The sequence below is a fragment of the Ciconia boyciana genome, chromosome 7 (assembly GCF_034638445.1).
Source record: "Ciconia boyciana chromosome 7, ASM3463844v1, whole genome shotgun sequence".
NCBI lineage: Eukaryota > Metazoa > Chordata > Aves > Ciconiiformes > Ciconiidae > Ciconia > Ciconia boyciana.
The window spans coordinates 6,366,538-6,380,434 of NC_132940.1; the positions used below are offsets into that span (position 1 = coordinate 6,366,538).

Below are 13,897 nucleotides of genomic sequence, written 5' to 3' on the forward strand. Positions count from 1 at the left end.
CGGCCGGTAACCTGGACGGTGTGTGACACGGGGCAGCGGGGCAGCGTCTGGCTGTGACGGGGATGGGGGGAAGCAGGGGGAAGCAGGACCTTCTGGAGAAGGTTTGGGGGGTGCCGAGATACAGGCCTGCTGCTGGCGGCCGGTGCGGGCAGGGACTGCCCCGGGGTCCATGGGGACAGGGACAGCCCCCGGGGTCCACAAGGGCAGGGAGAGTCCCAGGGGGGTCGTGAGGACAGGGACAGCCAGGGGTACACGGGGACAGGGACAGCCTGGAGGGTACGTGAGGACAGGGACAGCCCGAGGGCGTCTGTGGGGACAGGGATACCCAGGGGGTACGTGAGGACAGGGACGGGCCTGGGGCTCCCCGAGGACAGGGACGCCCCAGGGGTCCCTGAACACTGGGACACCCTGGGCGGGTACACAGGCACAGGACCCCGGGGACAGGGACACCCCCGGGGGGGGACACACTCAGGGGCACAGGACCCCGGGGGCTCCGTGTGGTACCGGCGCCGGCCGCGCCGCCGCGGGCCGCCAGGGGGCGCCGTTGCTCCGAGCGGCCGCGCAGGCGGCGCTCCGCCCCTCCCCTCCCCCTCCCTCCCCCCCCCCCGCGCTGTGCCCGCGGCCGCCCCGGCTCAGCGCCCCTCCCCGCCCCGCCCGGGCGCACAGGCGCGGCCTTCCGGCGGCTGCGGCCCGCCCGCCGACGGGGCCAGGGCCGGGGCCGGGGGCGGGGGCGGGCGCGGGGGGACGGACGGAGCCCTCCGGCACCCCCGGGCCCCTACGGGAGGGGGGGCGGAGGGGGGAGGAGGAGGAGGGGGCGGGGCGGGGCGAGCGCTCCGCCAATCAGCGCGCGGCGGTTTCAAGAGGCCCCTTCCGCGCCCCGCCCCGCCCCGCTGCGCTGCTCGGCGGGGGGGCGGCCCCCGGGGAGGCCCGGCCCGGCCCGGCCCCGCGACCCACCCTGCCTGCACCCTGCCTGCAGCCTGCCCTGCTCCCTGCCCTGCTCCCTGCCCTGCTCCCTGCCCGCCCTCCTGCCTGTGCTGCCCGCGCCAGCCGGCGCCGGCGCCAGCCCGGCGGGGGGGGGAGAGGGAAACGCAGCGTACCCCAAGGGAGTGCGCTCCCACGCGTGACCGTGACCGTGCCCGTGCCCGAGGCCGTGGGGGGGCTTCGGGCGCAGGCAGGGCAGGGCTTCGCCTCTGCTTTCTCCGGCACGCCGGGCTAGGGTGGCACTCGCCCCTTGCTTGTGATGGGGACATCCCCTAACCCTTTATAAATAATGCAGTGTTATTAATTATGCAATTTAATTAATTATGCGCATATAGCATCTACCAGCAGATTGCTGCTACTGCCTTGCTTCGTAAAAAGCCTTTCGCTGGCGGGGTTTTTGCAAGCCGGCCGCCAAGGAGCCGGCGTCGGGGAAGGCCTTGAACTCCGCACCGGCCAAGGAGCCGGTTACAGCACCGGTGATGTTTTGGCGTCGCGGCTAACGCACGCCGGCCTCCCTCCAACCGCCAGCGCAGCTGCGCGGGTAAACAGGAAACCCGAACACCGCGGCTCCCGCGGGACCCAGAAACCCCAACCCCAAGGCAGGCGAATGACTCCTTCCGAAAAATATCAGCGGCTCCAGGGTGAGGGGCCGGGGTGGGAGAGGAGGTGGGTGGCAGCACCCACCGCCGCTGCCTGCTTGCCTGCGCCAAGTTCATTTGAATGCGAGCCATGCAGAGCAGTCGCCACCGCCACTGAGGTGTGGAAATCTCACCCAGCCGAGGAGAGGTTTCTTCCTGCTAGCTGGTCTGGGGAAAAAAAAGCCTTATTAGAAGATAGGGAAATTTTAGACACCAAATGGTAGGTCCTCAGGAGCAAACCCAAAGCTGGCCCCTCTCGATGGCTGCTTTGCACTCCAGGAAGACTGTGAAATGGAGGAGTTATTTGGGGGGGGGGTACGGGGAGTGTGTAGTGCCCCGGTCTGCCCAGAGCTGCCCATCTCCTGTCCTCCCCATCAGCATCTCCAGCATCACCAGCACCATCACGCCCCGGGGTTTGGCTTTCCCATGGGAAAAGGGAATAATGGGCTGGCAGCAACCTGGAAATCTATAGTTTGGTTAAAATTAAAAGTCAAAATCCAAACTTGCTCGTAGCAGAGCGGGCTCCTGCTGCCGGAGCACTGCCAGCAGTGGTAGCAGCGCTTGGTGTGTGGACGGTCCCACGGACGGGCTGGGGGTGCAGCGTGCTATGCGGGAACGCAGCCTGCACAGGTCCGTGCCCGGCCAGGACGGCAGCGATGCCCGCCCGCAGCAAGACGCTGCCTGCGCAGTGGCGTAGGTAAGCGCCACGTCGCTTCAGGAGCTCGCGGGGCTGTTAGAGCTTAACGTTAGCTATTGAATAGACCCATGCACCTTTGTAAGTGCAGGGCAAAATTAAGGATGGATTTTTTAAAAATGTATTTATTTTTACAGGTGGTGCTCCAGCAGAATAGTCCCAGTGCATTGACAAGCACAGGCATCCTCCCCAGCGATGGGCACCCTAAACGGCCCCAGGTGGGAGCCAGCAGGCAATGGACCGACAGTTTGGAGAAGGGGAGCTGCTCTAGGAGGTCAGGAAAGGCCAACTAACCACCCAAGCTTGGGAGCATTTTGGTATCATCACAAGCCCCAGCGGCACAGGCTGAGGGCTCCTTTCTGCTTGCGGGCAGCCGGGGCTGGGTGCGGGGATGTCACCAGCCCAGGCCAGAAGCAATAAAGTGCTTGGAGTGATGCAGCAAAACAGGCTGGAGTCGCGTGTCAAAATAAATCATCCATGGAGGCAAGGCAGAGAGGAGGAGGTTTTCTGCTCTCGCACCTCCCTGCATCTAACAAAGCCTCAGAAACCCCAGGCGGGCAGCGAGAGCTGGGGCAGGATACGGCCGTCCCGTGGCCCCGGCTGCCCCAGAGTGGAGCCGGTCCTGGCCAGACGCTCCGATGCTCCGGCTCTCCTGGGAGCTGGTTTTCCATCCCTTCCCAGCTCCCTTGGCTTCACCTTGTGGCAGGCAATGCACAGAGCTGCCAGGAGTGATAAAATGGCTGTCCCCCAAATTTATGGAGTTTATCTGTGAATAACTCTTGGAGGTGAAGCAGCCGTTGAGCCGGGGAGGAGGAGGGCTTTATTTTGGGATAAACTCCCCCAGGAGCGATGCAGGGCAGGCAGGAGCCCAGTCCCAGCCCCAGGGACCAGCAGGGACGTGCCCCACGCACCCCGGTCCCCCCAACTTGTGGGGATGGAGCATCGCCGGGGTGAGCTCCCTGCTTACCCGCGCCAAAGAAAGCCAAAGGCTCGTTTCCCATCCGCAGCGTGTTTATTAGGAGCTAAGTCATGAAGAGGCTTTGGCACATCTCCGTCGCTCCCGCGGAGCGTGTTTAGCACAGCAGAGATCACTGCTTTTTCCAGCCGCACGTGCACACCCGGGATTTCCACGCCGGCCGGGCGTTGCTCCCCGTGCACCATTCCCACAGCGAGCTTATCCTCCCCCCGCAAAAAAAAAGGTTGTATCTGTGGGCTACGGAGCAGCATCCTGATTTCTGGGGAAGCACAGCTGAGGCTGAGCAGACTCGAGCCTCCCCCTCGTCCCCCCTCCCCGTTCTGCTGCAGTAACATCCATCCTAAGTTTCTGAGCCTCGTCTAATTTTGGAGGCCGTTAGCAAAGCAGGCACTGTTGCAGCCAAACGAGACTGCCAATGTTTCCTTTAAAAGCTGCTTTCACTCCGAAGGACTCTTCTAGATGGTTTGCTTTTAATAGCAGGCTGCAGGGTGCAACGCCCAGCTCGTGGCCAGGGCTCTCCCCGGTGCAGGAAGGGACTGGGTGGCAATGGGTGCAGGATTGGAGCCACGCACGGAGCCGCGCTCATCCATCGTGGGCCACGGCTGTGCACCCCCTTCCCAGTTCAGACCAGCAAAGCTCCCCACCCCCTTGCAGAGCCGACCCCCCTGCAGCCCTTCCTTCCCTTCCCTCGCCTGCTCTCGGGGAAATCTTTAAGGCAGAGCGGGCCAGGTTCAGCCCGTAATTGTGCTAATAGCTCAGGGGAGAAGAAAAGGCCAGAGAAGCTGGTGGGGAAACAGGAGCCAGTGAGGTCAGCGCGCTGGTAGGTGTGAGTGCTTTGAAAAACCCAATTGCTGCTTCAGTATAACCAGATTCGGGAAAATGAAGCTGAAGTGTGAAAAATGAAAGTGAAAAGATAGGAACCAACCCACGGCTATTTATTCTAAAAATACTGACCTAAATACTTAAGCGCACATATAAAAGTAGTTGTCTTTGCTGATTTCTTTTATGAGAATCTCCTGGTTTGGTTATTATTTCGCTCGGAAACCAGAAGATGAGACTTTTCGGAGGCACCGAGACCGTGTCCTAGCCTGGCACTCCCAAAGAGTTTGCTGTATGCCTAAACCTCATCTGAAAGCCCAGCTTTGAAATTCATTCATTAGGCTAATGAGGCCCTGCGATTAGCAGCCCACGCCTCCGCCGATCAAAACAGGAGAGGCTTCGGCTGGGTCTCGTGCGATGGCTCTCGTGTTTCTTGCCGGGTGGGACGACGGCGGTGGCCGGAGGCACGCTGTGGGCACAGCAAAGCCCCGGGGGCTGCGCCCCAGGCACAAGCAGCACTTGCAGCAGGAGAAGAGATTTTGGGGCAGAGGGAGGCGTTGGGGCAGTGGCCCCGGCACAAAGCATCCCTTGGCTTGTGGCATGGGCAGAGCTGGGCTGTAGTTCCCATCTGGGCTGCTGTACACATCTGGGCTATTCACATCTGGGCTGTTGTTAACATCTGGGCTGTTGTTCCCCCCCGGGCTGTTGTTGCAGGCAGTCGCAAGCCCCTGCCTCCTCCCCGCTCATCTGGCAGCAGCCAGGGCAAGGATGCGAGGAGGCTGTCGACAGCCTGAGCGCTGAGCCTGGCTTAGTGCAAAGGTCCCCGGGGCCAGCGAGCCGGCTGGCACAGCGGGGGACATTGCAGAGGAGCAGCGCTGTCCTGCAGGCAGCCCCCTTATTAGATATTTTGGGGTTTCCCACATCCCTGGAGGTGTCCGGACCAAGTACTGGGGTGGATGGTGAGGAAAACCCAGGTGCAGGAGGTGAGCATGGGGCCCTGAGAGGAGCACGGGCCGGTGCACGAGGACCCCTGTGCGGTCACAGTCCCTGATGTGGCACCGTGGCCCCGCTCTGCACGTCCTTCCTAGGAAAGATTATGGAGGCACATTACGCATGGAGGCAAAACGGATGGAGGAGCGGGCAGGAGTGCTGGGTCAGCAAGTCGCGCAGGCTAGACGCGAACGATGAGTGCTCAGGGGGAGAAGGAAGAGACCGTGCTTAAAATAGTAAAGGTGAAAGCAGGCAGGGGGAAGCGGCTCCCCGCCTGAAGGTCGGAACGGGAGAGCCAGTCACAGCGTTTCAGTATGACAAAGTGAAGATGCAAGCCAGGAAAGCATGGGCTTGATGAAAAGGGGGTTTTTTTGAGTTACGAAAAGGGGTGCTCAGTGCAGCGTGGGAGCAGGGAAGGGCACGTGGTCCATGGCCTGGGGGCGAGCCCAGCGTGTGCAGCATCCTGCAGCCAACGGGGTGGATGAGCACCAGCCAGGTCCCCTCTCTGCCTGCGGGGAAGCGTGGTGGCTGCACACGGACGGGTGTGCAGGCAAAGCCAGGGCAAGGCCTCTGAGCAGCAAGGGCTGGTTTTGAAACCTTAGAGGATGCTGCACAGGTGAGCGTCCCAGAGGATGCTGGCTCCTGTGGCAGGCTGCTGCCTGGGAAGCCTCTCCTCCAGCTCCTGAGGTCCCCCTTTCTCCCAAAAAGCTCCCGGGAGCGGCAGAGGAAACCCTCGCGGGCAGTGGAGCCAGTCGGACCACAGCTCACCCTGCAGCAGCTTTTTGCCTAAAATCAGGCTGCTAAAATAAATACAAGTGCTGCCGCCGTGCTCGCAGCAGATTTACAGCTCCACGCGCACATCTGGCACCCATCCACCCTGCTGTGGGAGCACCCGTGGGGCCGGTGGCAGCAGGAGGGATGTCTGCTCCGAAACCCAAGGTCACCCTCCGGCCGGCTCCGCGAAGCACCCCAGGAAAGCAGAGCCGAAGAGACGCTCCTGCCCGTTGCAGGGCACTGGCGGGGGCGGCTGGCTCAGGGCACTGCCGGCGGCTCGTATCAGGCGGGGACAGATGGAAGAGGTGACAGATAAGGGACTCAGCCCAGAGAAGAAACGGGAGCGATAGGACTCAAAGGCACTGTCCCGGCGGAGTGAGGAGGCTCAAGACCAGACCCAGCGGAGCTGGATTCAGATCCTGTAACATCGGCTGGGTGCCTGCTCCCCACCTAAACCCCTCCTCGCTGAGGGCAGAGGGGTAAGGAAACCACTGATGTTAAACTGCAAATACTTAGTCGGTGCAATGGGTTTTCTGCCTGGCTCCTGGGGCAGTTGACAACCACTGCTACCCCGGCAAGGCTGCGACCCTTCGCTTGAGAATGCCTGACGCCGAGTGGCAGGCAGCACAGCTTGGAGGCCATCCCTGTGGGATGATGGATAGCCTGTGGAGGGGGAAACCCCAAGACAGGCACCATCCCATTGTCTGTAGGGGCTGCATGCACACACAGCTCTGCTGGGACCCCCCACGAAGGTCTCTGCTATACCATAGGAGACCTTCAGGCAGCATTTACCTGTAACCCCTGCAGCATCCTCGCCCCACGCTGGTGCCCTGCTTGGCCCCACGTAGCGGCCACTGGAGCCCAGCCGCAGGGAACAAGCAGGGTCAGACACAGACAGCGCAGCACGGCAATGCCACCGTCACCGGTAGGAGCCAGGCTGGGGGTTATCACTGTGCCACCGTGCGGGGCAGGACGGCAGCTCCTGCGTGCTGGTTTGCTTGGGGAGGGGATATTTAATTGCAAAACATCCCTTGCAGGGAGATGTAGGCTAGCGGCAAGGCAGGTGGAGACCAGGAGGACTCGACCTGCCCAGAGCGGCTGGCACTGGCAGGCAGTGGGCAGAGGTGACGCTTTGTCAGGCTCATGGGGTGACGAGAGTCTGGCATTTGGGGTTTTGCCTTTGCACAGCCCGTCCCGTTCCTCAGGCGTCCAACCGCACCCCAGAGTGCCAGTTTGGGGCTCGCAAGTCGTCCGTGCTCCTCAGACGGGGAAGGCCTGCTCCCCAGCTGTTATCTTCGGTGCTTTCTCCCTTCGAGCCTTCTACCTCTGTTTGTCTCCTCTGCAAGGACAGGGACCCGCAGAGTTAAAATCCCAGGAGTGCCAGCTCTGGGAATGCAGCACTGCATCCCAGCCTTCCCTGCAGCTGGGGAAAGCCCGGGAGCCGTGTCCCACATGGGTGCTCCTGCTCGGCACTTTGCAGTGCCTGCCTGCAGCTGAGGTTAATGCAGGTATTGCGGGTAAGGAATCCAAGCCGCCACGCAGGGAGCTGCTGGGGAATAGCTGCCGTGCTTTACATTCACAGCCCATCTATTTTGCAATAACTTCACCGTGATGTTCCCACGTAGACAAGCCTAAGCTAGCATAGATAATGAAATGGGTTAAAGGAGACAGGCGGAGGGAGAGGAGAGGAGCCAGCAACTGGTAGTAAATCAGGGAGAGAACAGGGTTACTTTAAATTCAAGGACTCGGTGGCAGGGCAAGTTTGGTTTATGCTGAGACGCACGGGGCTTAGAGGCTGAGATGCAGTTTGGGAAGACAGAAGTGTCCCCTTGGCGGGTCCACCGACCTCTCTGTGTCCCCATCACCCCCTCCTGCTCCTCCCCGTTCCCCCGTGCCTGCCCCGTGGGTGTCACTGGGAGTAAGCACAGCCAAGGGCACCCGTCCCGGGTGGTAAAGGGCGGTCGGGGGATCCCGAAGGAGCTGCCAGCCTGGCAGGGCAGGCAGCGGGCTCTGCTCCGTGGGGGGAAGGTCCTGCCAGCCCCCATCGGCTCGTGGTCGGGGCCTGGGGGGACCCAACCTCTGAGGCTCCCCCACCTTTGGCACAGGTTTCGAGGCAGTCCAAACAAGCTAATTAAATCCTGCTCTGCTTAATCAGAGCCATTGAACACCAGTCAGAAGAAATTAATCCCATGTTTTATTAGATGCTGTTTGAAGTCGCGTTTGGCACCTCGTCCTCGGTTCTCATCTCCTTCTGGGGAAGGAAGAAGGACATCTGCGGGGAAGAGCGAGGGTGCAGCAGATGGCAGCGGGGATGATTCAGGGGCTCGAGGAAGGAGCTGCGACTCCAGCGGCGTCCCTGGGGAGGGGCGAGACACCTCTCCCTGCATCCCACGGCCCACCGCCTCCCCATGGCTGAGAGTCTGCGAGCCAGGCAGGCTTCCCAAAAATACGTGTTCCTCCGCATTGCATGCTAATGGCTCTGCGCGATAGGTCCCACCGCAATTAAAGCACGCGGAGCATTAATATGCAACATGGAGAGGCCACTCTTCCCACAGCTACTCCCTCCCAAACCTGTCCTTCCTGCTGTGCATCCCTGCCCACGGGGAGCCTGCCCACGGGGATCCCACAGCAGCCCCGGCCGAGCCGCCGGCAGCGCCCGGTGCATTCGTGCCTTCCCCCCGCTGTGCCCAGGGGACGCTGCCTTTTCCCCCGCGGCACCTTCTCCTGCCTTCGGGCTCGGCGGAGCGGGGTCTGTTGGGTACCCGCCGGGTGGGTGCTGTGCAACGCAGCCCCGGCAAGGGAGGCACCCTGATGGCTGGGAGAAATGCACAGGCGGGTGGTTAAAACAACCAGCTGAGCTCTTGGTTTGGGGTTTTTAATGAATTCTGGTGCCTTAATTCTTGCAACTCAAGAAAAACTCCCGATGAAGAGAAAGCCCAGCCGAGGAAGGTAGCCCACAGGTCGCCCTCCGAGCCTTGGGAGCACTCGGTAGCCTTGGTACGTCCTCCTGCGACTCAGCTAGACAGAGCTGCTGGCTTCGGGTGTGGGGATTTCTTTTTTTCCTAAAGTTCCTGTCATAACTTGCGTTAAAACTTTGCAGAGCCATTTAATTGCGTTCTGCGGTGGTGATGATATGAAATTAGTCTCCCTTCTGATCTTTAGGTATGTTGGTCCAAAGCACCAGCTTGTAATTTGCTCTAATCATCAGGTCGGGGAAGATGCGAAGGCAGGGCTGGTACCCGGTGAATTCACATGGGCCGGGAGTTTCCGCCCTCGCTGTGCCGGCCTTTGGCGGCTGGCAGGTCAGGCTCTGCCACCCTGGGATGGCAATGTTGGTACTTTCTTTTGGTGCTGCTTACGGGAAGCTTTCCATCAACTGCTCTTCTCCATCTCCCCTAGCAACAGCCGAGAACCAGAGCTGGTCCGGAGGAGAGGAGGGAGAGCCGAGGCAGCTTCCCGGCCCCCTGGGCTGCTCTCTCCTGCGAGCACCTCGGAGATGTCCTCCCCTCCCGGCTGGAGACCTGCAATCAGACCGCTGAAGGCACCTAAGGAGGCAGAGCTCCTGGCTCCCATCGCATTTCCCTGGGCTTGCTCCACGTCCCAGACAACCCCAGGGGTCAGGGAAAGGAGGCGGCTGGGTTTTGTCTACTCACCTATCCCAGAAAATCAATGAGTTAAAAGAAAACAAACTCCCCATGACCAGGAGAGGGGCAGGGAGAGGCCCTTTTGCTGCTCAGGGCACAGTGCCTATCACGCCGGTGGCATTAATGCTTTCCACCTTCACGCAGAAGGTTCAGAATATGAGGGTATTATTTTTAACCGGGGATATTTAGCGAACGCCTCATGTGCTGCCGGAGGGTCAAATTTATCCCATAGCCTCAGTCCCAGGGGAGGTTCCCGTTTATTTTTGAGCTCTTTGGAGCAGCAGAGGAGCAGAAGGATGCGGAGGCTCCGGAAGCACAAGGTCTAGGATTTGCCTGGCCTGGCCCTCCGGCCTCTGCCGCAGAGGCGTGCGTAGCGCAGAGCCCCTAAAGCCTGTCTCGTCATCTCCGCCGTCACCCCGGCCCCCACCCTGCAAAGCCAAATTTGTGCGAAGCGCCAGATTTTCTCTTTCCAAAGAGAGGATCTCGGCCGCCTTCAAGTTTTGATCCTTTTCGACCTACCGCATTGCAAGATTTTTTTATTATTTTTTTTTCCCCCTCGTTTGTTTTAAACCTTGCTTTAAAGCGAGTTTGGCCCTGCTCAGGCAGGTCCTGATGGCCAGGAACATTCCCACGGGGCGCAGCAGCACTACCCGCCGCCGGAGGAGTTACTCCTACACCCCACGGCTCCCCACATCGCCGCCCCAAGCCTCCCTGCCCTCGCAGGAGGGCTGCCGGGCACATATGGCCCTGCTCAGGCTCCTCAAGCTCTTCAGTGTTTTAGCAGCATGAGGCTCGAGGCGCGTAACCTCCCGATTTTAACGAACGGTAACTAATCACATAACCCCTTCCCAGCGCGCAGCCTCCGTCCCCGCTGTTTTTTGTTCAGCGAGTCATTCTGGAGGTAGAGGTGAGGCCAGGGCAGGGGGGGAAGAGCTCTTTGAAGCCCTTATTTTTGTGCTGCTCCAACATCTGTTCCCGTGGAAACTGCCACCCGAAGCCAGGAGCGCTGGTTGGTTTGGTGGGCTCCTGTTTTCCCGTGGAAAGGGCTGTTGGTGGGGCGAGGGCTGCAAAGCCCGGCCTCCTAAAGCAGGGGTGCCCCGGGGCGGCTGGGGTGGCACGGCACGGCCTTGCCCAAGCCTCCAACAAACCCCGGTGAGAGGCAAACGGGATCCCCACAGCCCACTCTGAGGGACCCCAGCATGGCGACGGGGCTGGGACCCCCCCCATGCAGGCCAGAGCACCACCCAGCCCTCCCCGACCCCCCGGGGGTGGCTTTCCCCCCTTGTTTTTAAGGGCAGGGAAGCAAAACAGGCAGGCAGGCCCCACCGCAAGCCTCGCCCCGTGACTACAGGCGCTGAAGTTGGCAGCCGGGGGAGGCCGGCCCCAGGCTCCCCTCAGGGCTCCTCACAGCCAGGCCGCCTGCCCCTGAGGTAACCGCCCGCAGCGCGGGCTTCGGGTGCGGGGCGCCGGGCGGGACCCGCCGGGGCCGAGCCGGAGGCGGGGGCCGAACCCGCCTCCCACCGCCTCCGGCCCGGCCCGGCCCGGCCCGGCCCTGCCCCGGCGGGTCCCGCCCGGCGCCGCGGCCAGAGGCAGAGGCAGCGCCCGCCCGGGCGCACCGCCGCTCTCCCCCCCCCCTTCGCCGCCCGGCGGGCGGTTTCAAGGCCCCCCCTCCCGAGGTCTCCGCGGCGCCGGCCAATCAGCGGGCTCTGCGCGCCGCGGCCCGGCGCCTTAAAGGGCCATGGCGCGGCGCCGCGCCGGGGGAGGTGCGCCGCCCGCGGGCCGAGGCGGGGGGGCGCTAGGACCGCGCGCGGCGCCGCGCTCCCTCCCTCCTTCCCCGCCGCGGGAGGCCGCCCGCCGCCTCCGGAGGGGGGGGCGTGGCGCGGGTCGGCCCCGCCCCTGCTCGCCGGTGATTGGCGGGGGCGGGCGCCCGTCGGCGGGGGGGGGGGCGGTGCCCGGCGCGGCCACGTTCGGGTGCGCGGCCAGCGGCGCGGCGGGCGCAGCGAGCGGCGGGGCGATGGGGGCGCGGCGGCGGCCGGCGCTCTGACAGCCCCCGGCGCTCCCTCGGCGGCGGGCAGAGCGGCTCCCGGCGGCGGCGGCGGCCGCCCCCCTCCTCGGCGCGGACCATGTTCGCCAAAGGGAAGGGCTCAGCGGTGCCCTCGGACGGACAGGCGCGGGAGAAGTAAGCGGCGGCGGCGGCGGCGGGAGGAGCGGGGGGGAGCGGGGCGGCGGCGGCGGCGGGGCGGCTTTGTGCGGGGCGGGGGGGGCTCCTCCTCCTCCTTCCCCCCCCGCCGCCGCCGACCCGCCGCTCGGCTGTTGCAGGCTGGCGCTGTACGTCTACGAGTACCTGCTGCACGTCGGCGCCCAGAAGTCGGCGCAGACCTTCCTGTCCGAGGTGAGCCCCGCCGCCCCCCGCGCCCTTTGTGCGCCGCCGCACGCCCGCCCGCCCTCCATCTTGCGCGGGGCGGCGGCGGCGCCGGGGGGTCGCCGCGCGTGGGGGCCCACGCCCACTCGTGACCACCCCCACCCACCACCACCCCCTCCCACCCTCCTCCTCCCCCCACCCCCCACCGCCTTCCTCTCGCCCGCAGATCCGGTGGGAGAAGAACATCACGCTGGGCGAGCCCCCCGGCTTCCTGCACTCCTGGTGGTGGTAAGTGCCGGGGGCGGGGGAGCCGTCCAGGCGGGTGGGAGCGCCCCGCGGTGCCCCGTCGCGGGTGGGAGCGGCCCCGGCTGCCCGGCAGCCCCGGGGGGTCGCGCCGGCGGAGCGCGGGCCCCAGGGGGGTGAAGCCCCGCCGACGGCGTGAGTCAGCAGCGGCGGCCCGTGGGGCTCGTCGAGCCCCAGACCGCCCCGGCTCCTCGCTCCCGCTCCCCGCAGGGCGGCGGGGCGCGGCGGGGCGGCGGAGCCACCCCCGGCCCCGCGGGAGCGGGCGGGCAGCGGCGGCGGGCTCGGAGGAGGCAGGCCGGCCGGCGGGCGGGCCTCGCAGCCCCCGGCGGCCGCGGGGCCGGAAAGCCGCCGGGGCCGGCCGGAGGGACCGAGTTGCGGCGGGGCCGTTGGGGCGGCCGGGGGAAAAGGCAGGGCGAGGCGGCAGCGCTGCTGCGGGGGCCGGAGGGGTCCCCGGGGTGCCGTGGCGGTTGCCCCTCAGGGGTGCTTTCGCCTCTCGGAGCACCCGGCATCGCCCGTCCCGGGGCGGCGGCAGCAGCGGGTCAGGCACGTCCGGAGGTCCGAGCGGCGAGGAGCTCGGATGCGCGGCCGGATCCGGCTGAGGTCCCTTCCCCGGCCGCGGGCCCGGCGGGGTGGGAAGCTGCTCACCTCCCGTGACCCCCCGTCTCGGTGCGTGAGCCCTGCCGAGTAACCGCCTCCTCTCTTGACTTTCTCCGCCACGCAGCGTGTTTTGGGACCTTTACTGCGCAGCTCCCGAAAGGCGAGACACTTGCGAGCATTCGAGTGAAGCGAAAGCCTTTCATGACTACGTGAGTAACAAGTTTCTAATCCTCGCGGTAATTACAGCGTTGGGGAGCTCCGGCTTCTCCGGCACACCGAGAGCCAACGTAACCGACTGGCAAAAGCGTGTTTTTTTTAACCAACAATGTTCTGATTTGACTGAACAGTATTTCATAATGTTGCAATTATGTAAATTAGCTCAGATACTTATCTTAAGCACTTAAAGGCATTCAGGCTGCTGGTAGAATTAAGCACTTTTGCATAGCGATGGACAGCAAAGAGATGGTGAGATATTTCATGCTGAGGATATCTCGAAGGGTGGGCAGGGGTTGGATTTCGGTGGGGAGGAGGGGGGGATTCCCCAAAATGCCGTTGTATGCCCCAGTGAATATCTCCCTGCCTTTGGCAAGGCCGGGGGCTTCCTTGGTTGTCCGAGTCCTCCCTCGAAACCAGCAAGGCGAAGGCGTTTGCTCGTTGAAGGTGGTGTTGCAGACCCCCCCTTGGTTGACGGTGTGCATCTTGTCTGTCGGTATTTTGGGTTGTTCTTTGCAGAGGTGTTAGCGCGACCCAGGAATGATGATGCTCCTGGGGTGGGATGCCAGTGCTGAGGTGCCTCCCAAAAAGACACCTCTTGGCAAGGGTGTGCGGCGTGTCGGCTCCGGTGGGCGATGGGTGGGCTGCCTGCTCCCGTCCCACGTGCGTCGCCTGCATCCGCAGCGTCGGGAGGAATTTGCATCAAAGGATTAGTCACCTGGCTGCAGGCCTGGACCCCAGTCAAGTGAGTTTAAACCCTGTAGCAGGAGCTGGTTTTGTCTGCTCCGGGGAGCCTATGGTATGGAAACCATTTTTCCTCCCTTCCCGAGTTTCTTGTTGCCTCGACATGCCTGGGGTTGGGATGCACGAGGGTTTGCTGGCAAGCAGCGCCGGGCAAGTGTCTCG

The 13,897-nt window shown here is 63.5% G+C and overlaps 1 protein-coding gene and 1 long non-coding RNA gene across 7 annotated transcripts in view; both read left to right on the forward strand.

Annotated features, from left to right (window-relative positions):
- Positions 1–6,224: 6,224 nt before the first annotated feature.
- Positions 6,225–8,303, forward strand: LOC140654321 (uncharacterized). Its single transcript, XR_012043392.1, has 2 exons — positions 6,225–6,351; positions 8,074–8,303. It is a non-coding gene; the product is annotated as an uncharacterized lncRNA (long non-coding RNA).
- A 3,160-nt stretch (positions 8,304–11,463) lies between these two features.
- Positions 11,464–13,897, forward strand: part of SSBP3 (single stranded DNA binding protein 3) — a 54,341-nt gene continuing 51,907 nt past the window's right edge. For 2 of the 6 annotated variants that reach the window (XM_072866442.1, XM_072866443.1), the window contains exons 1-4: positions 11,465–11,695; positions 11,836–11,908; positions 12,105–12,166; positions 12,903–12,987. In XM_072866442.1, coding sequence (XP_072722543.1) covers positions 11,640–11,695; positions 11,836–11,908; positions 12,105–12,166; positions 12,903–12,987 — 276 coding nt within the window. In that variant the 5' untranslated portion in view covers positions 11,465–11,639. Of the gene's footprint in view, positions 11,696–11,835; positions 11,909–12,104; positions 12,167–12,902; positions 12,988–13,897 lie in introns of all 6 variants that reach the window. The other 4 variants (XM_072866444.1, XM_072866446.1, XM_072866445.1 and 1 more) reach the window with 3 other exon arrangements.